The sequence below is a fragment of the Plectrocnemia conspersa genome, unplaced genomic scaffold (genome assembly GCF_051122295.1).
Source record: "Plectrocnemia conspersa isolate PC_06_02 unplaced genomic scaffold, ASM5112229v1 ptg000010l, whole genome shotgun sequence".
Taxonomy (NCBI): Eukaryota; Metazoa; Arthropoda; class Insecta; order Trichoptera; family Polycentropodidae; genus Plectrocnemia; species Plectrocnemia conspersa.
The window spans coordinates 26181967-26209916 of record NW_028277174.1 but is presented as its reverse complement, the minus strand read 5'-3'; the positions used below and the strand labels follow the sequence as shown (position 1 = coordinate 26209916).

The 27950-nt window shown below is 30.8% G+C and overlaps 2 protein-coding genes across 7 annotated transcripts in view; one reads left to right on the top strand and one right to left on the bottom strand.

Annotated features, from left to right (window-relative positions):
• Nucleotides 1-270: 270 nt before the first annotated feature.
• MED17 (mediator complex subunit 17) lies at nt 271-7763 on the top strand. 2 transcript variants are annotated; one of them, XM_088194952.1, is made up of 11 exons: nt 271-419; nt 502-775; nt 839-1129; nt 1730-1880; nt 2546-2769; nt 2889-3123; nt 3195-3331; nt 3404-3489; nt 7066-7198; nt 7269-7410; nt 7474-7763. In XM_088194952.1, exons 1-11 carry the CDS (start codon nt 331-333, stop codon nt 7689-7691), a joined length of 1980 nt encoding a protein of 659 aa, XP_088051078.1. In that variant the 5' UTR covers nt 271-330; the 3' UTR covers nt 7692-7763. The 2 variants fall into 2 exon arrangements, 1 of the variants encoding a protein (XP_088051078.1); XR_015811048.1 differs by lacking the exons at nt 7066-7198; nt 7269-7410; nt 7474-7763 and adding an exon at nt 3743-3911 and having other exon boundaries at nt 3404-3683.
• An 888-nt stretch (nt 7764-8651) lies between these two features.
• loh (thrombospondin type 1 domain containing lonely heart) overlaps nt 8652-27950 on the bottom strand; it is a 263706-nt gene continuing 244407 nt past the window's right edge. For all 5 annotated transcript variants that reach the window (XM_088194947.1, XM_088194948.1, XM_088194949.1 and 2 more), the window contains 10 exons: nt 18804-19008; nt 11415-11581; nt 10928-11321; nt 10615-10850; nt 10181-10552; nt 9967-10114; nt 9549-9754; nt 9338-9476; nt 9210-9275; nt 8652-9077 (listed from right to left, as the gene is read on the bottom strand). In XM_088194947.1, coding sequence (XP_088051073.1) covers nt 8956-9077; nt 9210-9275; nt 9338-9476; nt 9549-9754; nt 9967-10114; nt 10181-10552; nt 10615-10850; nt 10928-11321; nt 11415-11581; nt 18804-19008 — 2055 coding nt within the window. In that variant the 3' untranslated portion in view covers nt 8652-8955. The remainder of the gene's footprint in view (nt 9078-9209; nt 9276-9337; nt 9477-9548; nt 9755-9966; nt 10115-10180; nt 10553-10614; nt 10851-10927; nt 11322-11414; nt 11582-18803; nt 19009-27950) is intronic.

Below are 27950 nucleotides of genomic sequence, written 5' to 3'. Positions count from 1 at the left end.
AAAATTTCTTTCACCATTTGCAACTGATATATGCAATGTTAGTTAGTAATAAATTTATATACTAGGTACCCTTTGCGACATATATATTCCAAATATCGATGCAATATTTTAAATAAACATGCTTCAAATTGAACATTGTAAAGTTTCAGTAAAATAAGATGTTTAAGCTATTTTTACTTCAATTGAAAAAAATGAAAATGATATTTTTGTATATTATATAGAATAAGTAAAATTTAAGTAATTTATTATGGCCGAGATTTAGCATGCTTAGTCCATTAGGCTTTACGCTTCTATTGGTAGTGCCGGCCGGTCGCCAAGCTGTCATGGAATATGGCGCACTCAGTGAATATTTCCGTCGAAGCTCCTATCGAAAATCAAATACAGGAAATCAGCTACGATGGCCAAGAGATATACCAAGCGTTAGTCATATTATCATTATCAATATTAGTCACAATTCGCCTGCTTTTATGCCAAATAACAAGTTGAATTTTTTATTTTCAGACCCCTTTCTATGTCGGAGAATTTGGCCAAATTGGCGCAAAAGATTGACTTTAGCAAAGCCACAACCGACGAATACGTGTTGACCAACATCAAGAAGGAGTTTCCTGATAATGCTTCCGTGGAGACAAAATCTGGCGAAGAAGATCCAAAAGATCTGGGATTTCAATCTAGTCTGTGGCCGTGGGATTCTGTCAGAAACAAACTGAGAAACGCTTTGACCGAAATATGCGTATTGGCCGACGTTTTAGCTATAGCAAAAGAGAAGCGTTATATGGTATGTAATGTAAAACTTTAATATTTAGCTAATACAAATATTGTATTTTTTTTACTGATTTAGGTATTGGATCCCGTACCTCAAGACCCGGTAGATACGCTAGGACCGCGATCTATGGTGCAAGTATACGGACGTAAAAAAGCTCTCGCCAGTGCTGCTAGTACGTTGTTGGCCGGCGTCGAAAGACTTAGAACAAACGAGAGCTTGCGAAATGCTAAGAGCACCAGCGATTTTCATATCGATCTATTGAGACTGAGACAGAATTGGAGATTGAAGAAAGTATCCAATACCATAATCGGCGATTTGAGTTATAGGACGGCCGGATCTAAGTTTCCTATGTCGGGTGTTTTTGAAGTGAGTATTCAAATCAAAACCTTATCTTGATTCATTTTATATATAGATTATTTTCAACAAGTCAACAAGTAAAACTAGTGTTAAGGGTCAATATTACATCATCAACTTTTATGTCTCGTAAAACTCTCAGAAATAATATAATTGTGAAATCGATGATTCTCAATTTTTTTAATGCCAAATAAACATCGCAAAAAATCTGCAACAATTCACACAATTATCTTTTTTTATTGCATTGGTTTACTAAATGCTCTTCTGATTCACATTATATACAATTTTTTGTTTTTACATACACTAGCTTTATGATAACATCCATACTTTGCACCTATCCCATTCGATATTTGGAACCTCGAATATGGTCTATTTCTGATCCTGATGTTGAACTCAAGTCGTTTATAAATTTTCTAGTCCAAATGTACACTTGCTCAAGTGACAGACATGCATCACCTTACTAAACTTTCATTCATCAATGAGTTTCACTACTTGCCTAATTGAAAATAAACGAATGGTGGCTATTTTAAGTTACTGCTGTGCCTGATTCCTACTGTCGCTTAAACTGAGGTTTTGTACATTAATTTATATGATTGCTTTTTAATTTTGCAGGTTACTAAAGCGCCCGAAGATGTAGTGCAACCTGCATTGACAACTATTCCGGGCATTCCGGGAGCACAACTTCCAACTCCGTCAGCTTTGAGAGTGACAGTTCCTGCCGAATTACAAGGAGTTGCTTTTATTTCGGTCGTTTGCCAAAAAGGTATTAGTTGGTCAACTGTTTTTGTCTACTAAATATAATACAGGCGTTCCTCGACTTTCGCACATAATTGCTTCCTGAAACTGTGTGCGAATGTTGAATGTTCCAATGTAGAGGGATATAAAAAAAACATCAAAAATTGTATTTTAAAATATTTATCAATAATATATTAAAACATATTTATTTGTCAATATACGTAATTAAGTTAACAAGGCGTAGAATCTTCTTTTAACCTTTACACCACCGACCGGTAAATTCCTAATTATTCGCTGTACATAATCATAAACAAACATTTTTCATGGTATTCTTGGTAATATGAAGTAAAAACTTATTATACACTTAGATTAATTGGCCGGCCCCGAGTGTTCACACGTACACACATGCAGGCGCGCGACACTAATACAAGTCATTTGTCACACGCAGGGTCATGTTTCCACACAGACAATTTTAATATATACAATACGATAATTTACTGATACTTTCACACCTAAATCTGTAATGTATTTTTTCGTTGTCTGACATAAATGCACAAAGTATTTATTTAATTGCACATATCTCTTAAAATACATGGAAGGGAACAATTTTTGCATTATCGATTAAAAATTGAATTTTTAAAAATGAGGGCCGCTTGTATATGGAATTATATGGTGTATTTAATATTATTTTAGATCAAGAAGAACTTTTGAATACCAAATTATCGAGCGGTGCTTTGGGAGTTGCTAACGCTGGAGCAGCCGGCGTTCCCGGAGCCGATCTTCATTGGAAACAAAGATTAGAAGCCGCTCAGAATGTATTGTTTTGCAAAGAACTATTTGCTCGTCTCGCTTCTGAAGCTGTACAATTGAATGCAGCTATACCTCATATGGTGGTTGGAAATCAAATTGTTGCCACTGTAAGTTCTAATCGATGATCACATCGAATAGTTTCCTTATTTAAATTAACTAATTGCATAAGATATACAAATATAACATTCATGAATTAAAACTCTAAGTAGACAAATTTATGTTATAGGTTTTACCAGGCATCCAGTTGATCATCGGATTATACCATTCAAATGGCCAGAATACAAATGGCGAAACAAAACCGCCCGGAAGTTCTAGCGGGTCGCAGAAATCCGATCACGATCACGTCTTGGAGCATTCTCTTCACCAACTGCTCAGACAAGCGCATCACTCAAACACTCACCACCCTTTCCCGCATCCAGCTAGCGGTCCTTTGGGTCCTTCGAAGCGTAGATGTCTTGCAGGTGATTCAGATAATCTAGTTGTTGTTTAAATATATAACGTATACTATAAACTTAATTTATATATGCTACAGGTCCTACGGCTGCTGATAGATATGAGCTTTTGGACATGAGCAAGCAGCAAACACTACTAGAACAAATCATACAGCAAGCTCAACACTTCTTCATGCGTAGAAGGACAGAGTATGTTCTTGACACAATTGCGAAAGAGGTTAGTATGATTGATAAAATGAAAATAATTGACTTGAAGATCAGATTTGATTTTTACTTCTTATGGTTTTAGATCAAAGATCCGCTGATTGTCTCACATTGGAACGCGCTCAACAGTCCTACTATGTCTTGCGTGAAAATTAATATTATGACACATGGGTTTGTAACGTTTTAATACTTTTATTTAATAACTATACTCGATAGTCAAACGAAGTTCTTTAAATATAGAAAAAATGTATAAACTTATTTTACTATCATTAGAGAGCGTCACTATTTTGCAATCCAAAACTTTTAGCTTTTGTGTCAATTGGCTCATTTCATGTGTATTAGATGCATTTCTTCCGTTAATGACAGTTTTTTTGACAGATATACGACTGCGTACACTCCCTTCCTTAGCCCACATTTAATAAAGGTTATTCACATTCTCTATTAAAAATGTTTTGCAAATATTCACCAGTAAAATCAAAGTATCATGTAAGCACATTCTGTCTTCACCAAGGGTGGTTATTTTAACTCTACCCGATTTATTGAACAGATTAAAATTTATCCTGTCGATAACATAATTGACGAATACACAATAATTGCGAATTTTTATTCAAACATAATTTTATAAATATTTTTATCACGAAAGCTGACATTTATTTGGCAAAAACAATATAGATATACCTTACAGAACAGAAATTTAACGAATGATTATTTAAATACTGACGATTCCACTTAATCGAAACATAATCTGCCCCAAAATTTTTGTCCCAAATAAGCTGCTGGCTCTAATAAGCAAAGTTTAAGGTAAAATTAAAAAATGATATAAATTTTTAAACTTTATTTAAATATTGAAAAAAATATTGAATTACAGAAAAATAATATGTATTTATTAACTATACATAAGAATATGACAAAATAAAATAAAAATATTAATAAAAAAACCTTGAACAATTATAATAACAGTAATCGAAAAATAAATATTAAAATAATGTACATAATACATATAAATATAAAAAAAATATTTCTGAAAAAATTCACGAATTGTAAAATGTCTTGTGTTAAGGGAAATAATTTAAGATTTTTCCAGGGAAAGGGGGGGGGGGGCAAAAGTTGGACAGTCAAATCGTTTCTTAAATATTTCCATTTCATTAAGATTCATAGTGTTTCATTAACCCTTTAAATGCCAGTGACTTTAGTGAGTCACTAGTTATTTCTCTTCATCGCTTTCTAAAAATAAATATAAAATACTTGGTTTACTGATACATTAATCTAGTACAATTATCTTTAATAATTAAAAAATAATGATTTGTGAATAATTCCTTAAGTTGTCTATAAAAATAATCAACAAGTGAGTCGTTGGCGTTCAAGTGGTTAAATGACATGCAATTTTCTGGCCAAATTCAAGGGGATCCTTGATTAAAATCCACGTCAAAAGCAATAAAATTGTGCCGACGCAATGGAAACGCTCAGTTATCTAGTTTTCATATTAAGACTTTTTATAACAATACTACGACTCCTGATAGTCCAAGTTAGTAAGCTCTTAAAGTTCGGATGCCTTGAACTTTGAAGTAGAAATGTCAGACAAAATCTCTAATGGAAAGTGTTTGAGAAAGTCTCAGAGAAGTTCTCAGACACAAGGGATTTGTTTACTGCCCCTTTTTTTGGCGAGTTTTTATAAAACAAATTGCCATTGGCATCTAGATTAAATTACGAACGGGCGATTTGAGGACAATCTCAAATGTGCGCGTTATCTTTTATCAAAGCAACGGATAACTTTAATGCTTTCTGATTTATGACGTATACTTGGTGACTTAGTCTGTTAAAATATTTCCCACGGTGGTGTCCCATTTTATCAAAGAAATATATTTTTTCTTAAATAGAACGATTTATCACATGCCGAATTTTTTTTTTTTATGATTTATTAGCATGCTTTAATTCCTCTACAATTTTATGAATGGAAGGGTAGTTAGATTAACAAACCTGACGATATTATAATAAATAAGGGAGCCTATTTTGTTCTGCAAGACAATATCATATAACTTTCTGTACTATACACTGAATATCAATCTTCATCCGAGTGTCATTTCAGATTTTTTCAGGGGGGGGAGTGTATTGTTTAACTTTATAGATACGTTTATTGATTAACTTTATAGATACGTCATAAATAACGGTATCTCTAAATAAATATCGATACTATTCCTGTTCTCTCGGATCGTTTAGTGTAATAGTTCTTAGTATAGCATTATTTATATAAAAAAATTGTCGTTATTTCGCCTTTCCGTTTAAAAAAACTATAATGCGTCTGTTGCTGTTGCTATTAGAATAAACCTATGTATTATATACATATAACACTATTTTTTAGGCTATATTTAGCTTATCTATATGATTTTTACAGATAGTGAAAGTGATATTAAGAATTGAAACTTAATTCGAATGCCTTCTCTGAAACTGAGTATTAGCTTTTATTCTTAAAATTTTCACCGCTTTACTGCAAGGGTTATGAAAACACAAACCTCATACATTTATATGGTTCGTCTAAAATTCCATCGATGAGTCACCCCTTATCTCAATTTTCCTGGAAGCGGTTTAGCGTCACGCTTCATTACCATTAAGCTATGTATATTGCTAATGTTTGAAATCTTTCTGCATACACATTAATGCCTAAAAATAAAGGCTTATTTCTAACGTCATTTCTGAAACTGGAATACCGATTTTTTAACAAAATTTTTATCTTAACCATTTGAGTCAATGGGTGTTTTTTTTAATATTTCCATTTCATTAAGATACATAGTATTTCATTAAATGACATGCATTTTTCTGTTAAAATTCAAGGGGGTCCCTGTTTAGAATCCACGTCAAAGGCAATAAAATCAGCAGTGGAAACACTGCATTCATATTAAGACTTTTTATAACATATTACGACAAGTGAGAATCGATTGAAGCATATCTAAACTGAATTTTGACCAATAGGAGAATGCAAAAACAATTATCACTTCTCAGAAGTCAAAAATCTACGTCAAAAGCAATAAAATCGTTCCAGCGTTGTCGCAGTGGGAACGCGAGCGTTCCCACTGTAACGGCGCTGACACGATTTTATTGCTTTTGATGTGAATTTTTGACTTCTGAGAAGTGATAATTGGTTTTGCGCCCTCCTATTGACCTAAATTCTGTTTGAATATACTTTGATCAGCCCTCTTACATTATAAGTCCACAGTAATATCGGTAAGAATAGCTATCATATTTTTAAAACATAATGTAATATTCAAGTGCAGACATCAAACGTCCCATGATAGATAAGTTGGCTTGTTTGTATTTTGGACTTGACCTAATAAAAGTTCTAAAACTATAATTTATTTTAGAACTTTCTCTAGATTAGGTTTTGGTTTGAACAGCAAATGAACGGTTCGCAACTGTCAAATAATGTTTTATAGACATTTTAGAGCTGCGTGTAATTTCATTAGCGCCTTTTAGTTAAATTATATTTTCGCTAATAGAAATATATATCTATTGGTGAAAATGTATTGGGACTTCACTAGTGAAAATATAACTTCACCGAAAATTACATGTAAATAATAAAAAACACTATGAATAACTCTCTGCAACGAATCCTTTTTTGAATAAACAATCCCAAGGACTTACCTTACATAAATGCACAAATAATTCGTTTTATGGAACAAAGTATTTATTTTGATGCACATATCTCTCAAAATAATTCGCTGTTAAATAGCACCCATATAATTGTAATTTTAGCTATGATGCTGTGTGTCGTACTTCACTTGTGGTACACGTTGGTGAAAAATCGTTAAAGTGTATATGCAGAGACGGAAGAGTGATGCATATGTCTTATGAACCACAGGAGTTGAGAGATCTCATCTATTGTCAAGTATTTAATTGTCTAATACGATACAAAGGTTGTTCAGAATCAGGTATTTTAAATAAAATATTATTTCTAGATATATCAACATCAAATGGTGGCGGTGCAAGCAGTAGGTCGCTGTATGGGCTGGCAATTTTTAGCGAGTAGTGCTCATTTAGGTTCAGGTCCTGTGGAAACGCTCGGAAATGCCTCTTCCTGTTTATTGGCTTCGCCAAATGGTATTTTAAAAAATATAGTTATTAATTTATATGTTACATATTAATTAATTATATATTTCATAGGCGATAGGATGATATCAGTTCGTTGCGAACCTTCGACTGGAATTCGCGTATCGATAGCTCAGTCTCCAAGGAAAGACTTCTATGCCGGACAGTTGGTACAGGAGCGTAAGTGGGAGCATCTTGGGGGTACTTTAAAAGACGTCCGCTTCGATAAGATGGAAGGAAAGAATTTCCTTAATAAGATGGAATTATTAATGGCTAGTTTAAGTTCTAATTAAATTTATATGTATATTTATTTATAATAACTATAATTATATGATTAAAATAATAAAGTATTTTCTATTGACGGATATTTGTATTTGATTGAAATACTGATTTATTGTATTTATGTTATAATTCTACATATTTTAAATTACATGTTGGATAACATTATTGACGTTTCAATTGAGATAATATAATTATACATACATAATCATAGTCAGAAATATAAAATGATCTTATTTATTGTTATATTATAAAAACTAAATAGTTCGAATCTTATAAAAAAAAATATACATACACGGAATTAGGCGATAATTTTGATCTTTAGAATAAATAGCGGTAATACTGCAATAACTTAAGCGATTGTTCAAGATCTACATTTATTATTATAATATGCAATATTAATTATATTTACAATATATAAATAATTAACTAGTAATATTTAGTAAAATAAAAAATATACAAAGAAATATTTTCTGCATTGCATTCATAATAATACATATAATGAGTGACAGTTTATAATAATTACAAATAGATATTTAATGCTTACACATTAACAATGACTACATTATTATAGATAGATTTCTACAAGACGTTCGTATTTGTGTTTTGGTACAATAACATTACGATTGAGAATTTTTCTTATTCCTTACATCTAACTTACAAGTCTTTTAAATAATTTTGAAAGAAAATTAATAATAATGTAGACTAGCATACATCTTAAGGTAAAAAATACATACATTTTTTTTTATTAATTCTCAAAAATTTAGGCGCTCATGTATTACAATGCAAATAGTGATTTTTTTATACATCGTGCCTTTGATAAGATTTCAATTTCCAAATTTATTGGGCTAATGTTAAAACATCTTAAAATACTTTTTTTTTAAATTTGATATACATGCATATATTATTTTTATTAAATATGTATCAATTAGTTGCATACATACTAAAAAATCACATTTTTACAGTTAATACTATTTTGCTTACTTCTTACGAATAAATAGAAGTTTTTTTTTATTTTCAATAAAAAAAAGAATGTTTTGTAAATAGCGATTATTATCAATAATAATGCTTATCAAAATAATAATAAATAACTAAGAAAGCGAGCAATCATTCTCACTATAACGTGAATTTACAAAAACGACTATGTCACATCATCACAAATTTTAATTTTACTATAGACTAATAAAAAAAATTATGATTTTTTGTATTGTAAATTATTTAAGAATTATAGAACAGATTGATTCTGTCGGTGGATAGTTTACGTCTAATTATTACACATTATGAAATGTTTGGAGCTCTTTTGCAGGCGGCGCAACACGACGTTGCATAAAATTCGTACTGACACAATCGAGCTTGCACTGCGACCAGGCAGGTGGGTATTTTATCCACACAATCACCATCTGCAAAAAAATTATTGATGGGATTAGTATGTCTTCAATAGCTGTTTGCAGATTCGCGCGCGTTGCGAATCTTCTAGCGATTTATTTTTACGACAATCGATCATTGATTGAAATATTCTAATAAAGACTAACCGTTCACTGGAGGTTTGATTAAGGAATTCTCATTATCATTGCTTCTTAACTCTTTTGTAACAGGAGCTGTGAATTTTTTTTTATATACAATAAATCATAGTACATTAATAAATATATTAATAAATTACCTCCAAGATGGCACTGCGATGGAACGCAGTCTCTTCTATTAGCCGGTCGAGCTGTAGCACAAGAACCTTCAGGTCCTCCCGAGGAACTTTGACACGTCACAAGCCTTGCTTGTTGAGTAGAACCACAAGGACCCACACACTTATAATCAAAATAAAATTAATGACAATATGGATAAGTACAAATATTTTTATTTAGGTAATTCGTTTTTACCTGAGACCAATCACTGATGAACCATTCTGGTGGACAATCTCCACGCAGCATGCTCGGAGGACATGGTCTTTCTGAATCAGGTTTTGTGTTCGGAGGACAAGCAGCGGCGTTGACTCTGTGCTGTCCTTTGTAGTACGAAACGCAGACCACTTCTCTGGTCATTTTACTATTGATGGCGCATGGATTGGAGCATGGTGACCAAGGACCTGTATTTAGATATAAAAGTTCGTTTAACGCTTTTGGAATAGTTAGTATAGCAATAATTAATTGCCGTTATAAAATTATTTATAAATCTATTTTTAAACTTTTTCTGAATTGTCTTGGTTCTGTTTTATCACAGTTCCGATTCTACATTTCTGTAATATCATGTTATGTTATAAAATGTTCTACAAGATTTGTTTCTACAAGAAAAATATACCTGAAAACCACTTTGATGATTGCGTGTTACATTTACGATCGCTAGAGCATGCTCTAGAATCGATGGGTCGTTTGCGTTCGTCGCATCCAGAAGGATCTGCACATTTCACCATCCTCGTCTGTAAACCTTTTCCGCACTCTTCAGAGCACTGTAAAAACATATTTAAATTAACATTCTCCTAGCAAATACTTCATCGTAAACTAAATTTAATTACATCTTGAGTCCATTCTGAATACATCCAAGCGTTGCTTATCTTCCAATGTCCGTTATTCCTATAACGCACACCATCAGCTCCCACAATGATTTCATTGCTGACATCGTCGTTATCCTTTGAAACCGCTTTTCCTAAAGTGTCGTTCTTGACGGCGACTATATCCGTAAACTTTTCAGTTTCACCGTTAATTCTATAGCTGCGATTTCTGAGGTTCGTCTTGGGAACTTGTTCGAAACTCTCCCTCTCCTTATTCGGCAGGTTCACGTCGTTGGACTTGAGGTGTATTTCGGATCGTTCGTTTGTAGGGCATTCGGGCAATAAACATTTCTGAACAGATGCGGGTCGATTATCTGGACATAGAGCGTCGACCACCTGAAGAACATCAAAGGATTATAATCTGAAGTGGAAGTAAATTAGAGTGCAGTTTGATTTACCTTCACGTTCAGAGACTGGTGTGAGATATCCTGCTTGCATTCCACTTGTCTGGTTTGCGTGGCTGTGCCACACGATGCTGAACAAGAGCTCCATGCTCCGACTGTCCATCGAGGAGGACATGGTCCGCCGCAAGGACGCATTGCAGAGATATTTGGAGGTTTGGATCCACATCTCTTTTCTGATACCTGGACTTGATTCAATTCTCTCACGCATGCCAAAATCTTGGTCTGGAATCCTAAAGATAATAAAAAACATAAAATTAATTAGAGATTTTTAATGTTCATACATAAAATAATAGTCCAGGTTTCATACCTGCACATGTTTTTGAGCAACCCGAATATCCCGAGACCTTCCAGATGAATTTCCTTCTTCTGTGCCTCTGTGGTAGATGATTTTGGGTCGGTTTTTCAGATTCAGTTGCCAAAACACCAGCACCGAAGGGATATTTTTCATTTTCGCCTTTCTTGACCTCGTCATTTTTGGGATTATCGTTTTGGTTAATGACGTTGTCTTCAATTTCCATGCGTGGTCTATGAACATGGTGACTGAGAGATCTCGGTTGGTGGTAAGACACGTTAGATCTTGGGGCGATGAGCAGAGGAGGAGCAGGAGCAGGATTCGCAATATTTTGCTTTTGTACTTCTCCATCGTCGACCGGCATGGTGTATTCATATTTAATTCCATTGTTCGGGTGTTGATACAATACCTGAAATTTATTATATTATAAAAATGTATGACGATAGCATACCGCGCAAAGAGTGATCTGAGATAAGCAATTTTATTTATTCTAACTGCTTACCATGACATCTACTGGTTGCAGAAGTGGACCTGGCGCTGAAATTGATTCCACAATATTTCCGCTTTGCCTTTTATACATGAATTTCGTTCCAGCAGCTTCGTATTCTCCCGGCCAACTTATTGCGAAGTTTCCGTTTATTATGAACGAACTGTTGGTTGACTTGAGAGCTATAAAATTAATATTAAGATGCGATTAATACATTTATAATAAATTTGTCACAATACTATGATTGATGAGCCGCAACTTCTGTGGCAGTTCTAGTATTTAAATTCGAAACAAACTTGACATGGATTAAAACTTGAGATTTGTAAAAGTAAAGGGCTGTCAAAAAAGACTGCGATTTATTAACCAAAAGTGTTTTAGAGATGGATTATATATAAACTACACATAATTCGATAAGAAAGTTCTCGGACTAGATTATTTAATTATGTTTTTAAATCATTAAGGATTGAAATAATAATTTTGTTAATTTTTTAACATTAATAATGAGTCATACCAACATTAGAGTAACGAATTAATCGTTAATGTCCCTAATTATGGAACTTCAAGGAGGAATAATGAGTTTCTTTAACAAACACGTATTTTTATGTTCATGACCGTGACATTTAATATATGTCATATATAGAAAACAACAGAATTTCAATGGCACATAGAACAGGCGAGATAAGGCATGACTCATAAATTATTATTTTGCCCAGTGATAACGGCAGGGACGGCATTTGGTGAGGGAAAAAAATTATGTCATCTATGATTCTAAACCATATTTTTTAAATATAGTGAAATTATATCGGAATACATTTTCATCGCTAGATATATATTTTTACCAGTGAATATATAATTAATCTGGCAGGTGCTAGTAAAATTATATAATTTCATATTTTTCATACATAGTAATATATACATACATGTATGAATTTCATACATAGTAATATACACATGCGATGTATAAATGTTACAGTGAAATTTATATTTTCAGTGAAGTCCAAATAAATTTTCACCAGTAGATATATATTTTTATTAGAGAAAATATAATTTATGTGAGCTATTGAAATTATATGCTGCTCTTAAACGTCTATGAAACATTATTTGACAGTTGCGAAACTGTCAAATAATACTTATATGTCAAATAATACATAGATGGGGTTTACCTAGATTTTCCTAATCTTACGGATGAATATCGCCACGCCTAATTAAACTTGCGTTGGTTCGTACGTATCTGGTATTTACAATTCTCTATCTTATATGTACATCTCCAAAATACAAACTAAACAAATCTCGGTAACGAGCGTTCTTACTGAGACGGCGACGGCACGATTTTATTGCTTTTAACGTAACGATTTTTTGACTTCTGAGAAGTGATAATAATTTTTTTGCCAAGTTGTAATATTGCTATAAAAGTCTTAATATGAACGCTAGATAACAGAGTGTTTCCACTGCGACAGCACGTCAACACACCCACAGAGAACTGACGTCGCTACAGCGTGCCCCAGAGAGCCTGCACCCTCCAGTGGCAGCGTATATAATTAATAAAAAGTACTTAGGCTTGAATTACGTCTTATTAGACATACATTATATTGTCCTCAAAACAACAATAAATAATTTTAAGCTGTATTATAAATGTTGGAGCTGACATTGAGATTTTTTGTATTATTTTTATTTAATATTTATGGAAAGCATACTATATAACATAAACTATATTTGATATATAATTTTATTAACGTTATTTATTTATAAGTCGATGTTTTTAACAGTCAATGTCAAATGCGCATGCGCACAAAATCAGCGCTACTAGCTCTTTGCGGCTCGACTATTAAATATTATTTATGTATCACCCCAGGGGCTAGATCGTGTCCAATGAGCAAATGGTTGTTTGAACGCCGGTGTGGGAGGCTTTAATAATTAACGGTCTATCACGATTTTGATAGATTAGCTCGTCGATGGCTCAGAGCACCCACGTGCCGAAAGAAAAAATAACATCGGAGTTGACTAACAAATATGCAAGGTCAATTCGGCGAAGAATGAGAAGATTATTATATAATGTGATGATTAGTTGGGCGCGTAACGCAGAAGGCGACTCGCATTATAGGTTATTACTATAGGTTATTACATAGTTTGATCTTCTCAAACCTGAACGTTTTATTAGGTGGACAAAAATTGATTAATTAATCACAGTTATTACCGATTTTGTTAAGACTGTTTAAAATTCAACGAAAAGAGAATTTTTACTTAGAAATGAACTTCATATTTTTTATGTGTTTTATCTAATATTTACTGATTAACTGTTTGAATGCTGAAAGGACGCCGGTGTCCACTTACGAACGACGACATGAATGCCGCTAGGACGCGGGTGTCAATTATTTTTTTTAAATTATGAAATATTTTTTTATACTTTTTGGGTACTTACTAGATTTTATTTTGCTTCTATAATAAATATAAGTTCACGCAAATAAAATAAAATGTGCAGAAATATTATTTTTTAATATATTTATAAAAACATCAATATATGCCAAAAATGCTTGGCATTCTTAGCATACACCTTAATTTCACTTGGCACTAAAAGGGTTAATAAGGGTTGAGTTTTAATTCTGCAGTAATTGAGCATTTTGTATTCTTATTTATTTACGTAATTCTGAATTAGTAAGAAATAACTCATTCTGCGGTTACAATTTGATACATTAAAATTGTAAATATAATACATATACTAATACATTTAGAAAAATATAAAAGTACAGTTAAAATATTTATTATTAAATTTAAAAATAAAAAAAAATAAGAAGCACAGTAAAACAGAAATAATAATTAATTAACGATATGTATTATTTATTAACCTAATTTTATTTGATTCAAGTTTTTTAATTTCTTTGCAATTATTCTTAGTTGGTTTTGGTTAATCATTAAAGATTATAAATGCAATATATTTGTGCCAAAATTCACAAAAAATGCTTGAGGGATATTTGCGTTAACACAGTCAGTTCGATAGCTATCCATTTTATAATTATTCATATTAGAGAAAAAAAGTTTGGGTTTACGCTTCTACTATTAGCTCAAAAGCACACGATACGGACATACGTTCAATATACTTATCATTACAGCACCAGCTGAATAATATGAATTTAATGTTATTATAGATTGTATTATCAGTAATTTGACAACTGGATTCATTGTGACAATAGTCTCGAATCTATTCAGAAAATATTATTTTAAATATTTTATTTCAGTAAAATCATATCGGAACACATTTTTACTAGTGAATATATAAATTATCTGGCAGGTGCTAGTACAATTATATGATTTCTACTTTTCTGTATGTAGTCATATATATATTTTATATACTAATCATTATTTATTTACATCCGATGTATAAATGCTACAGTGAATGTGTATTTTTTGGTCCAAAGTCCAAATACATTTTCACCAGTCAATATATATTTTTACTACCGAAAATATAATTTAACTGATAAGCGCTAATATACTGCTCTAAAATTTCTATGAAGCTTAATTTCACAGTTACGAAACGTCCATTTGCTGTACAAACCCAAACCTAACTTAAATTAATTATAGTTTTAGAACTTTTATTTGGTTAGGCCAAATTATAAACTAAGCCAAATCGTCTCTCAGTGGAAAATAAGCGGAAGAATAAGTACAGATAGACATCGCATCTCACATATTGCTCCATAGTTTGTATGCATTTCGATATTACATTAAGTTTTAAAAATATTATGGCTATTCTTACCGATATTACTATAAACTTATAATATAAGAAAGCTAATCAAAGTATATTCAAACCTAATTTTGGTCAATAGGAGAGCGCAAAAACAATTATCACTTCTCAGAAGTCAAAAATTCACGTCAAACGCAATAAAATCGTGTCGGTGCCGTCGCAGTGGGAACGCTCGGTAACGAGCGTTCCCACTGCGGCGGCGACGGCACGATTTTATTGCTTTTGACGTGGATTTTTGACTTCTGAGAAGTGATAATTGTTTTTTGCGCTCTCTTATTGGTCAAAATTCGGTTTAGGTGTACTTTATTTGATTCTCACTCCTAGTATTGTTATAAAAAGTCTTAAAATAAACGCTTGATAATCGAGAGTTTTCACCGCATTGGCACGATTTTATTGCTTTTGACCTGGACTGAAAATTCACTATATGGCAACACTGAGCAACAAAGAAAATACGAGTAATTATCAAGTAAATATTATAAGTAGATATTTTTAATACATTTTAATGCCTAAATATTTCGCATAAAATATGTAGCATAAAAAGGGTTAACTCATATTATTATTATTTATTCAAGAAATTATATTGCGATGTTCAAATACATATAAAAAGACATTTTTGTTATGAGGCCTGTAATGGCCCTAGGTGTGATTTGATACAAAAAAAAAATGTTTTCGTCAATTTTGATACTTTCGTAAGCAATCTTCGTCATAGGTTTTAGTATAGGACTGTTTGATATATATTTTACACGATACTATTTTTTTTATATCATGTTAATTCAATATATATTTCGCAAAAAATAAAATAAATCCTGGAACATTTATACCGTCTGTAGTTATAGTTAAATTAGCCTTTTCTTTGTTTCTATCTCAGTTTGCGAGCTCTTAGAGCTGAACGGCTGTAATTTATTCAACCGTTTGCCAACGCATTTAAAGCAAACATTTAAAGTTAGAGATTTATTTATTTAATTTACCGAGAAATCAGGAGTTATTGTGTCCGATCCCTCGTGGAAAAGCTTCGGGCTCGTTCGAGATAACACATGCTTTATTGATATTGGGAAACGAGCAAGGCAAGACACTCGCGCACGTCTCTTGAAATATTTATGGTACGCGTTAGTACTGCGAGAAGAGAGGATGGAGAAAAAAAATGAGATGAATGTGTCGGTAATTATCCCCCGCACTTAAATCGCCATCAAACATTTGATTCGGTGTTTGCTTTATGGTTATATGTTCGACCGTCGTCCGGCCCACGGATTGTGGAGTGCTGGATTATTTATGTGGAGGTTTTTAAAGTCTTCATTAGATATCTATGCTTAAAAGGAGTGTTTAGAGTAACAGATTCAAAGCAATGAAAAGCGAGTGATTCTTAAATGATTTTAATATCATGCATAATAATATAAAATATTAATTCAACTACAGGCGGCCCTCGACTTTCACACATAATTGGTTCCTGAAAATCTGTGCGAATGTTGAATGTTCGAAAGTAGAGGAAAGAAAAAAAAATGAAATTGTTTGTATTTTAAAATATTTATTTATCAAGTAAATATAAAATGTTTAAGACATGTTTAAGTGGGGTTTGCGGGTGTTTCCTTTGAAAAGTTATCAAGAGTTAACTGTTTTACACTATTCTTTTTCTTTTCTTCATATAGTATTTTATAACATGCAATGACTTTATTGATCACCCTACGCACTTGAGATATGCGTTCTCCATTGGGATCACAATCTTCCATAATATTTTTAAATTTGTCAAGATGCGTGAAGGCTTCATTCATATTTTTCATTGTTAGAGAGTTTTCCAAAATAAACCTGTCTCGTCTACATTAAATATTTGGCTAGAGGAATATTCTCCATCTTCAATAATTTTGGATAATTAGGAAATAAATTCTTTTGCAGCATCTTTATCCGCATCAGCCGATTCTCCAGTAAATTTAATATTATGAAAAGAATACCTCATTTTAAAATTGTAAAACCAACCGTTACTTGCTTGAAAAACCGTGTTAAAATCTTTTTTTAATCTATTCTTCCAATCTTTGACAAACTAAAAGCTTTTGCTTGAATAATTGAAATACTCAGAGGGACATCTTTTTGATGTTGGTCATCGATCCATGATGACAAAGATTTTTCCATTTCATCCATCTTTTTTTAGAAACATATCTTTAAAGATTGTGGAAATATATCTTTAATTTCCACAATTTTGAACGTATTCCTTAATTATATTTTTATTTTGCAAAATTGAACATATCGTAGACCTATTTGTATCATACGAAGGTCCAATTGAAGCAGTAGATTCACCGCTATCAGAACGTCTAATAATTTCCATCTTTGTCTTGAATCGTGTGAAGTTTATGAGTCCTTGATTTATTCTGTTCGTATTAACACTGAATTTTTTCCGTTTCTCACTCATGTTTAAAATTTTTTTTTAAAAAAAAATTAAATTTATAAAAAATGTTTTTTTTTTAAATGTGCGAAATTCGAGGGCCGCCTGTACTTCTTATCTATGAAAGATAATGGCCACAGTAGCATTTTGAAGTGTTTTAATAACTGTTAATGATAAAGCGAATAAAAGCTCATTTCAAGTACGTTTTAAAAGTATACCACATAAAAGCTAATATCTCATTAACTATTAAAGATAAAATAAAAGATTAAAAAATATAACATAAAGCTCATATTATTTTATCACACTGATAAAATCCGCTGTAAAAAGGTATATTAAAATAAACTAAAAACTAGCTAGCGCTTATCAATGTATGCTACATTAAAAAAATGGTATTTATATTTTATTTTTCTTATGTAGCATTGTCATTTTTTAGGATATGGTTACCCCTAATATTGATATATTAGAATAGATTCAAGACTGTTTTTTTTAGATTTTCTTTGAGAGAATTTTCGGTTAAGAATCAGGGACGTCATTTCAGATTTTTCCAGTCATTTCAGATATAGTCGCAGCTTGCTGGTAGCGTTAACATTTATTTTATGTCGTGTCAATAAGCTTATGAATAGAAAGCTAAAGTCGCCAAGTTTAATAAAAATATTTCTTTGAAACCTTTTTTGAAATCTTCCGCGAAAACTTTGAACCTGGAAGTTGGAAAAGTAACAGAGTTTCATAGAAGACTTCAGCCCCCCCTCAAAACTTTTACAACCACAGCTTCCATCAACGACTCGTAAATTAATAACTAATTAATAAAAAAGCTAACGTTAAATTCCACTCCTCAAATATGCCATTTCTATCTAAGAATCTGATTTTTCACTTCAAAGGATTCCATGCCGAAGCACGATTAGTTCTGTGCGTTTTCAGAAATCTATAGGCGATCGCCCTACATCTCAGCCGCTTCTTTGTCTTGCACTCTGGAAGAAAAAGAAGACCACCCAGACTCGCCGTGGTTAATTTACTAATTGTTCAAAAGGCGTAACGGCAATAGAGCGCCGAGCCAAATAACATATCGAATCGTGACGACCTATTACTAGATCGGTACCTCTTGGGTGCAATAATTAAAAAGGGCCGATTGTGTGTCATTATTCAATTAAAATGCAGTCATCAGTCAATGTTTTCCTATTTTACTATTCTAGATGCCCTATCATTATATTATGTTATTAAGCATGAAATGTCTATTTTATTTAAGTATAAAATTTGAGAGTCGTATTCAAATTGTATTTTTAGAATTTTTATTACTTACCAAGATAGTTGTTGGAATGGTGTATTTCTGTGATGTTGATGCGGCAAGCGCCAGGAGGTAGAGTGGCTACTAAAGTGTATCCCAAAGGAAGTTGATTTCTGGTGAAGAGTCCTGATACCAAACCGGAGCCGCATCTGTACGAGCCGGTTCCGGGCCCTGAGCCGGGAGAGGACCATTGCGAGATCACACCGTTCAGACCGATAGCCTGTGAACAAGGAAAAGTAATTATAAATAAAACAAATTAAAATATAAATATATACAGCGTTTAAAGAGTCCAGTATATAGTATTATTTTTATTATTATTTAGATAATCAAGGGTGTATAACTGTACTTTAAAAAGTTAAATTATTGTATCGTGCATGTTCATTAAACCAGTATAAAACATATTTAAAAAAATCGGCTGTTGAGTTTATAATAAATAATAATTCACTCGATACAGTATTGTTTTTAAATTGCAAAAAAATTATAATTTTTACGCAATATGTATTCTTCTATGTTTATTTCTGTCTAAATAGTCATAAAAGTCACAATGAAAATTTATTCACATATTATGTTTTTTTACAGCAGAGATGACAAGTCGTAAAAATGTTATTTCTGATTGCCCCGCAGGTGTAGCAGACTAAGGAAAATGTGTTATTCAACCGAGTTCAACGTTGAAAACACAACTTTGAAGTTACCTGAGACGTTGTAAATAAAGCTTTCAACGTTCGAAACGATCGGCCGTTATGGCGTTAATTGTTTGTAATTGAGACATAAAATAAAATTTATATCGCCCGATGAAAACTATAATGGACTTGGGCGATGTCGTTTTTTTTAAGATTACACATCATATGTTTAATATATCGGATGGTGTTTATATATGGGATTGTATCACGCGGAGTGTTATATTTATTTGTGTTAAAAGTTCAAGTTTATCGTCCCATTGTTGTGGTAATGCTTTGGAGTGGAAAGTTAAGATGCGGCTTTAGAAATTTGAGTTGAATGCCATTTGGCAATCAAGAAAGAAAACATTTTGAGGAAATTGTCTGAATAGAAACATATTATTTACTTTACATTTAAAAGGCTTAAAATTAAAGTGTCAGTTCATTAAGATTCAATATATTTTTATTTTCATGAGTTATAAAATAGTTAATCTAGATTAATACTTAATTTAAAAACAATATATCATCTTCAGCTCAGAATAGCTTTGTATATTGTACATACATATATAGTGATTTATTATTAAATTGCATATTGTAAAGTAGTGGTTTGAAAATTAGTTAAAAATAGTATTGCAAAGTATAACACAAGGCCGTTATAATTTTGTGGTATATAAATTATTTAACCTTGTCTATAAATAATGTATGTGATATTGTTGTATTAATTTCGGTATTGATTTATAATAAAAATATGTCAATGATTGTGTCTGAATATTTTATGTATTATAATCTTAAGATTGAAGAAGTATTTTATAAAATTTTATTATTTTTATAAGATCAATTAATTTATAATCAAATATTTTATTCCAGTTTTAATTTAAGTAATATTCATATAATTTCGATTTGTTTATTCGTCTAAGAATAACTTCGTTTTTCACAACATTTCCTAATCGTATAGTTTTTTTTTATATAATTTTTAGACCGTTGTGAAAATTTTAAATTTTGTAGAGAGTTAGTGCTTAAATATTTCTCTATTTGCGGAAATAAAGATGCAATTTCTTGATCTTTTTCATCAATTCGAAAAAAACTATATGCGTTTTTAATTACGAAAAGGTATTTTAGTTGAATATTCATTTAAAAATATCTAACAAGAAATTGCAGAAATATCTCAACAATAAATAGATAAAAAAATAGAAAATAAATAGCTAAAAGAATTTTTCAATAATCAGATTTTATTGTTTTAAAAAATATGAGTTTAAATATATGCTAGTGGCACATTTTCTACATTAATTTACCGTTTTGCAAATATCTATGTTATTAAAATAAGTTTGCAACATAGTTTTAGATTTGTTAAAAGCTCTGATATTACAAATCATTTTTGAAAATGAAAAATTTTTTTTTTTAGGTAAATACAAACATTTTGCATATCGAAAATGTTTAATGGTATTTATTATTCATTAATTTAATGCTTTGTGGAATATCATTTAACTTAAAAAATAACTATGGTATTTTTTCTAAAATAATTATTAATAGTAAGTATATACATTTTCTTTTACAAAGTCAATACTGAAAAAAAGTGGTTTTAAAACTGAAAGTCTAGTTATTATTATGTAATATTAGTATGATTTTTAATCATTTAGAAACTGTTTGATCTTTGAAAAGATGTTTGCAAATTTAAATATAAATGTTTTTATATCTAAGATTAACTTTTTTTTGGTTTATTAACCCTTTAGTTGCCAAGTCTATTTAAATGTATTACGTAATAAATAAATATGGGTTAACTCAAAAGTTTTATCGTGTTTTGTAATGTAAGCATTTAAAAAAAATTAATATAATAAAATTATATAAATATTTTCGGGATAAAATTTTTTAAAAGAGAACCAAAAATTTTTTGGCTTAGAAGCATGATTTTAGATTTTTTAAGGGGGGGGGGGGAGGGGAGCAAAAGTTGCCGAGTCAGTGGTCGATTTTTTAGTATTTCGATTTCAATTAGATTCATAGTATTTCACTAAATGAGATGCATTTTTTTGCCTAAAATTAAGGGGGGCATAAATATGATCCTAAATAAAAAAGTAACTATTAGGCTAGCATATAAAAATATTCGGAACATTACAATTTTTATTTCTGATTTTATAAATAAAAATACTTCATTAAAATCAATATCTATAAATCTAAATGATAGTGAGGACAATCATAAATATTTATAAAAAATATCTTTGAGTAGCTAATAAAATAAAATACAGAAAATTTTATCATCAAGTCATTTGAAATGGCTTAAAAAAATATAAAATATATTGGGCATGAAATAGATGCATTTGGATCGATGTCTTTGGACTTTTAAAGGTTAAGCTTCCATCCGGTATGACAAAGTTTATGATTTAATACGTTTTGTTTCCCATGCTCGGTGCGTCATTTTCAGCAAAAGCGCTTAAAATGGCTCTATCGAGCATTATTTTAAATTCGCCGACATACACCGTTATTCTGCAGTGCTCTAATTGATGAACCATGTATTTAAGATTGAAGATCCTAATTCGCAAATATTTTCTTAGCAATCTTGGAAGTTTAAAATATAAACGACGATATGATTTTAATTGTATATGTTTAAGTATGTAAAGCTGGTAACCCTGCTGTTATTACATAACATACGCAAATAAACGAAATCAATGTTTTATTTATAGGTTTAGCATTGAACCTTTAGCGGCGAAAGACGTCAGCGCCCCTGCACCGAACCGGCGTGCAAACGCCAAATGGGAATATCGTAAATTCATCAGAGATTTATTGGCGTGTCTATTATAAACGAGCCGAACTTATTTCGATTACAACTTAAATGGTTCCCGGTTTTACGACCGGCGTCGGCAGTTCTTGGCGATTACGGCCGTTTAATGAAACCCTGTCCCACATTTGGCGCACACGTCACCCGTACTTTTCCGTCATAACTAAATCAAATTTAGCACCCTTTGCCGCATGCGGACAATGCTAGGACCTTAATATTATACAAGTTTGATAGGTTCAAGTTGCAACTTTAAGAACACTAAGAATGTTAGGGTAGTCTATAAATTTAGGAATATTTATGACTTAGCTGATAATATATGGAATACTTTTAAATAATAAAAAAATATATTATTGTGTGATACCGTATCAAAGACTTATTCAATATCTAGCAGCAATATTTTTTTTCATATTTACCATCACAATAGTTTTTTTTCAGTAGATTTATTTAAAAATATTTGTGATATGTTTGAATAAATAAAACCATCGACACCCCTGATGTACTGAATCGTTATAATCGAATCATTACACATTGTAGATTCATTAGGCGCCAGTCACCTTTTACAATGGACTGCCGGTTCCCTAACTATCGGAAACCAGGGGCGACGCACCTTTTGTATCAAAGAAAATTATACTGTCGCGTTCGTGTGTGCTTGTGCATTATGCACGATCCGGTAAGCTCTTGATAGATGATTGCCGGTTACTTACATCTTCATCCGAGAGACAAGCGTGATGATGCAAACTTGTTCCGAGCGAAAGCTCCGGCGTGCGCGAGCTTTTGATGCGCTGGGTACTTTACTAATATCTTAATAGGATTTTAACGGCTCTGTCGAGCTAAAAATTCGAACGATTTCACAATGATATGTTATGTGTATAATATAAATCAGATTACAAGGTGTATCTCAATTTATTGTATCACAGAATGATGCATTTAAATCTTAAAAAAAAAGGGCGTGACAGAAAAATTATTTATTCAATGTCATTTAAATATTGAAGCAATACATAGCGTTTGTTATTAATGATTCTGAAAAACTGTTCCTGTTACTAAATATTATAAAATATTAATAAGCTTAAAATAATAAAGCAATATGCCACAAAATATACGACTAGCTTATTTACTTTGTTTGTATAAAAAATGATCTAATGTCAACCAGTGAAATTCGTTCGAGAATTTTTTTATTTACTTTTGTAAGGTTTTTATTAAAAGAAGACCACCAAGGTTAATTTATTAACACTGTTATTCTTTTAAATATTTTTTTTAACAAGTTACACGTCACAAATTTGTAACGAATCTGAAAATAAAATAGTAATGACTCAACACAAGCTTTTCATATAATTTAATCCTACACATGTGTTTTAATGTAATAAAACGGATGAGTAAGTTTTAATTAAAATTTTACGGTTATTTGGCAATAATATTTTTCTGTAATAAAGTCATCAGTGAGTAAAATTTTCCAACATTATTATTATTTATGACATCACGTTTTATGTTAATAATTATGTATTCTGCATAGTATGTTGTAACTCTACAAGACAATTTTATTGCAAATTATTTACAATAAGTACTATTATTGTAGTGTATCTGCATTCCTATGAAATTGTACGATATTGCTTTATATTCATGGTGTGCCTATGATATTTGCTAACGTAACTTTCTTTTCTTATATATTATATATTTTTTTGTATGTTTTTCTACAATTAAGATTGAAGAAAAGGTGCAGGAGAAAATATTTTTTATTGTGTTTGTAATAATTAAAGTTTTTTTTAATATTGGCCCAAATATCAGTTTATTTAAGAACTATTTCAGGGCCATTCCAAGATTTTTTTCTACAATTTCAGAAGCTAATAAAAAAATTGGAATGTATCTTGAATTTTTATGATTTCGAGAAGTAATTTTTGCATAATATTGTACTTGAATAAGTTTATTATAAACTGCTGGAAGATATCTTAATATTTTATTTAATGATTCATTATAAACGATTGGTAAAAGAGTTAAGAAAGATAGACTAATAGGTTGCTAAGTTTTACATAGTTCGTGGGTTACAGAAAAATACACACTAAAATGGTCCTGACAACATCAATACAAGACATTTAAAGAGTAGGTAAAAATAAATTAAAATTTAATTTAACCGTTATTTGTATATTTAAAAGAATTAAATTTAACGTTACGGTGCAATTAAATTGACTTTTTTTCGGATTTTTAAGTGCTCTGAATTCATGTATAATATTTGTATTGAAGAGTCTGAGAAAAGTATTATCCTGATTGCGTCTCACATATAATTAAAGACAGGAGGTTAAATCAGTTTGAATGAAAACAGTAAGAGTATGAATAAAGTATGATATAATAAAAAAAAAGGAACGAATTTCTCATAGGAAATGTTTCAAAATAATAAAAATCACAATAAAGTAAGGATTCTTTTGTATTAAATTTATATTTTCTAGAATTATTAATTTTTAATCTAAAACAATTTAGATTAAATGGGTTTTATTTTGATGTTTATTGTGCATATGTAGTTTTGATAAATTTTAGTATATTACTAATTTGGTTTGCTATAATCCTTTGTAATATATATTATACTTTTGATATATTATATTTTTCTAATCTATTTTTAATAAATAAATCATAAATCGTGCGGTTAAAAAGTACTGTTTACCATTATTTAAAATATTTTAAAACGATAGAATGAGATTTAAAGACAATAATTGTAGCGGTTAATCAAACATTGGTTACTGTGAAAAAACACCGATAGATAAACGCGTAACTATGGATTGAAATACCGATACCAGTAATACCGGTATTGGGGCAAAAATAAACTTTTGATACTACCGGTATGACAAGATTAAATACCGGTAGTATCGAAAAAATCCCGCGTAGATTTTATTTGTTGAATACGACTACAAATACTTTTCATTCTTAGCAGAAGCAAAGAAACTAAAAATATTTTAATATATTAAAACGACTACAAATATTTTTCATTCTTATCAGAAGCAAAGAATAAAAAAATAATAATTTTAAAGGACTAACACGTATAAATTTATGATGCAGTATTTACATATTTTTTAATTTATAATATTTACATAGACGTTTATAACTTAAATTAAATTTATGTTATTTTTAACGTGAGTAAAAATATATTAGTATATGAGAAATATTTTTTTCGAAAATAAATATTATTGAGATATTCCAAAATAAATATTGAATGTGTAATAATATAAATAAATAAAACACAAACGTGTAAGATTAGCATTATCGAGCATTGACGTCTTGGGCGCAACGGTGAAGAATAAGAGAAACAATCGCGACTCTCGCAATTGTGAGGTGACTAACGACGGATTGTCGACACCACCCTCAGTATCTTAAAAGAGCGCTTCAAGCAATGAATCCTAATGCTACTTACTAGCGAGCTATATTCAAAGAATTCATTTTGGCGATATTTTTATTTACTTTGAGTATAAAACATTGCAACATTTTTTACACAGATTATATACTTCAAAAGTATGATAGTCACCAGAAGGAGGCTGTAAAAATTCATGCAATGTCTTTCGTGATGATTACGATATTTTGAGATTGTGAATAATTAATTCTGGTAAATTATTTTCTAGAAAGGGGTAAATAATAAACTTAGAAATATGAGGAACGTATTCAATTAAGAAACAACGATAAAATATATACAATCAAGACCGTATAACATTAGTCTAATAAGTAAAGTTTTGGCAGATCTGCGATGCGAATTACTACTGTAATAATGAACTAATTAAAGACAGAACAAAACTACAAAAGTAATTCAAAAGCTTTAGAGAAAATGTGTGCATTATTCAAGTGATATAAATAAATTAAATTAAATTTATTTAATGTAATTTTGTATTATACTTTTTAACTTGAAAAAAATATATTTATCACGCAAAAGTCATGCATCGGACGTGTTTATTTATTCGAAATTAAACTATATGATTTCCTTCACGTCACGCATGTCAAACCTGAATGCAATGAAGTGCACAAACACGCCATGTCACTGCATGTGTTATTGCTCAGTCTTGATTGTATGCCACCATTGAAAAATTCCAAAATATCCGAGAGAGGTTTTCGAAAAGCGTTTCATATCCTCACAACGTCGCAAGGTCAGTTTCGAGTTTTTGAACCGTTCCCATTTTTAACTGAGTTAACTGCCAAGTTCGCCGGCCGAAACATCTGGTTATGAAAATCAAATATTATGAAATGCTCTTTGATTACTGGCGCAAATCCGCCATTCAAAATTCATGGCCGACTAGAAATAATTTTAGAAAATCACTCATGACTTTCGCATCTCTACGTAGGAAGCGTTTATTAATAGTTGTTCATTCATACTTTTTCTTTCATTCACGCGCTGCCAAAATCGATTTTCGTCAATCGAGTATTTCAAAAATCACGTGACTTTAAGCATATGTTTTTAAAGAAAGTAGGAATTTATTTTTTTATAATGTGGCAACTGCTCATGTGAGTTAAATGGGCAGATTAACCTCGAAAAATGAGTGATTGGAATTGATCTTAAATTTTGCTATATTTGCCATATAATTTCAGGAAAAATCTAAAACGAATTTTTAGGACCATTTATATTTTTATGTAATAATACTACAATTTCAATATGAAATTGATATTCGGATTTTTTATGTTTTATATTATTTTTGTACTTTATATTCCAGTTCGTATTTTTTTGTATCATTTATTCTGCTTATATTATTTTAAACACAACTAACTATAGAGATTTTCTATACGATATTGAAATGAAATCAATTTGTATTATTACTTAAAAAATATGAATTAGTTTCCATCAGTTTCCACTGCGTTGCAATTAACTTGTACAATATCCAATTAAAGATTTGTAGAAACAAATGAATTTTAGCACACATTTTAGCGGCATGCTTGAAAAGATCAAAGTAGTGCAAAAATGGTATATGTTGTAAACGACACAAATAATGATATTATATAAAGATTTTAAACATATAAAATCGTTATATAACTATGAAAAATATTCACAATAAACAGTTCGTACGAAGCAGATAAGAAATAGTGAAACAAGAAATTCCATTATTGCCATATTTATGCAACCCAATAGTACTAAAACAAAACAATGTTTAAGGTTCTGTAGGAAAACATCTAGATTACTAGACAAGAGCTTTAAAACATAAATAAAGCAGCTCTCACTTTGATCTGTATCAACAAAGAAGTCACTTTGAAGCGTCAAGAGTTAAACTTAATTTTTTCCTTTGCGATAAATAATTAGAAAACCAACTAAATTAAATTATTCCATATTAGCATAGTTTATGTAAAGGTAGATATATTTACCTTGAAAAACTTAACTTTATACAATAAATTAATATTTTTAGACTTATTACTTGACATAATAAAGGTTCTAAAACTAATTAGTTTTACAACTTTCATTAGGTCAAGTACGAAAAACCAACAAATTCAACTCATCTCTCAGAAGAAAATAAGCGGAAGAAGAAAAAAATACATATTCACTGTCATAAATATTACAGTGAATATGTATAATATATAGTTATATTTTCACTAGCGAGTCCTTATACATTTTTACGAGTAGATATATATTTTAAGCAGCAAAAATATTATTTAACTGATGCGCTATGCATCTCTAAAATGTCTATTACACTCAATTTGACAGTTGCGAAACGTCCATTTGCTGTTCAAACCCAAATCTAATTTCTAAAACTAATTATAGTTTTAGAACTTTCATTAAGTCAA

Bases quoted from the DNA above. Each gene is read 5' to 3' on its own strand.
- MED17 (XM_088194952.1), top strand. From the start codon at position 331: ATGGCGCACTCAGTGAATATTTCCGTCGAAGCTCCTATCGAAAATCAA. The intron at 2,770-2,888 runs GTAAGTTCTAAT...TTTATGTTATAG, and splicing joins GAAATCAAATTGTTGCCACT to GTTTTACCAGGCATCCAGTT. The intron at 3,490-7,065 runs GTTTGTAACGTT...TTGTAATTTTAG, and splicing joins ATTAATATTATGACACATGG to CTATGATGCTGTGTGTCGTA.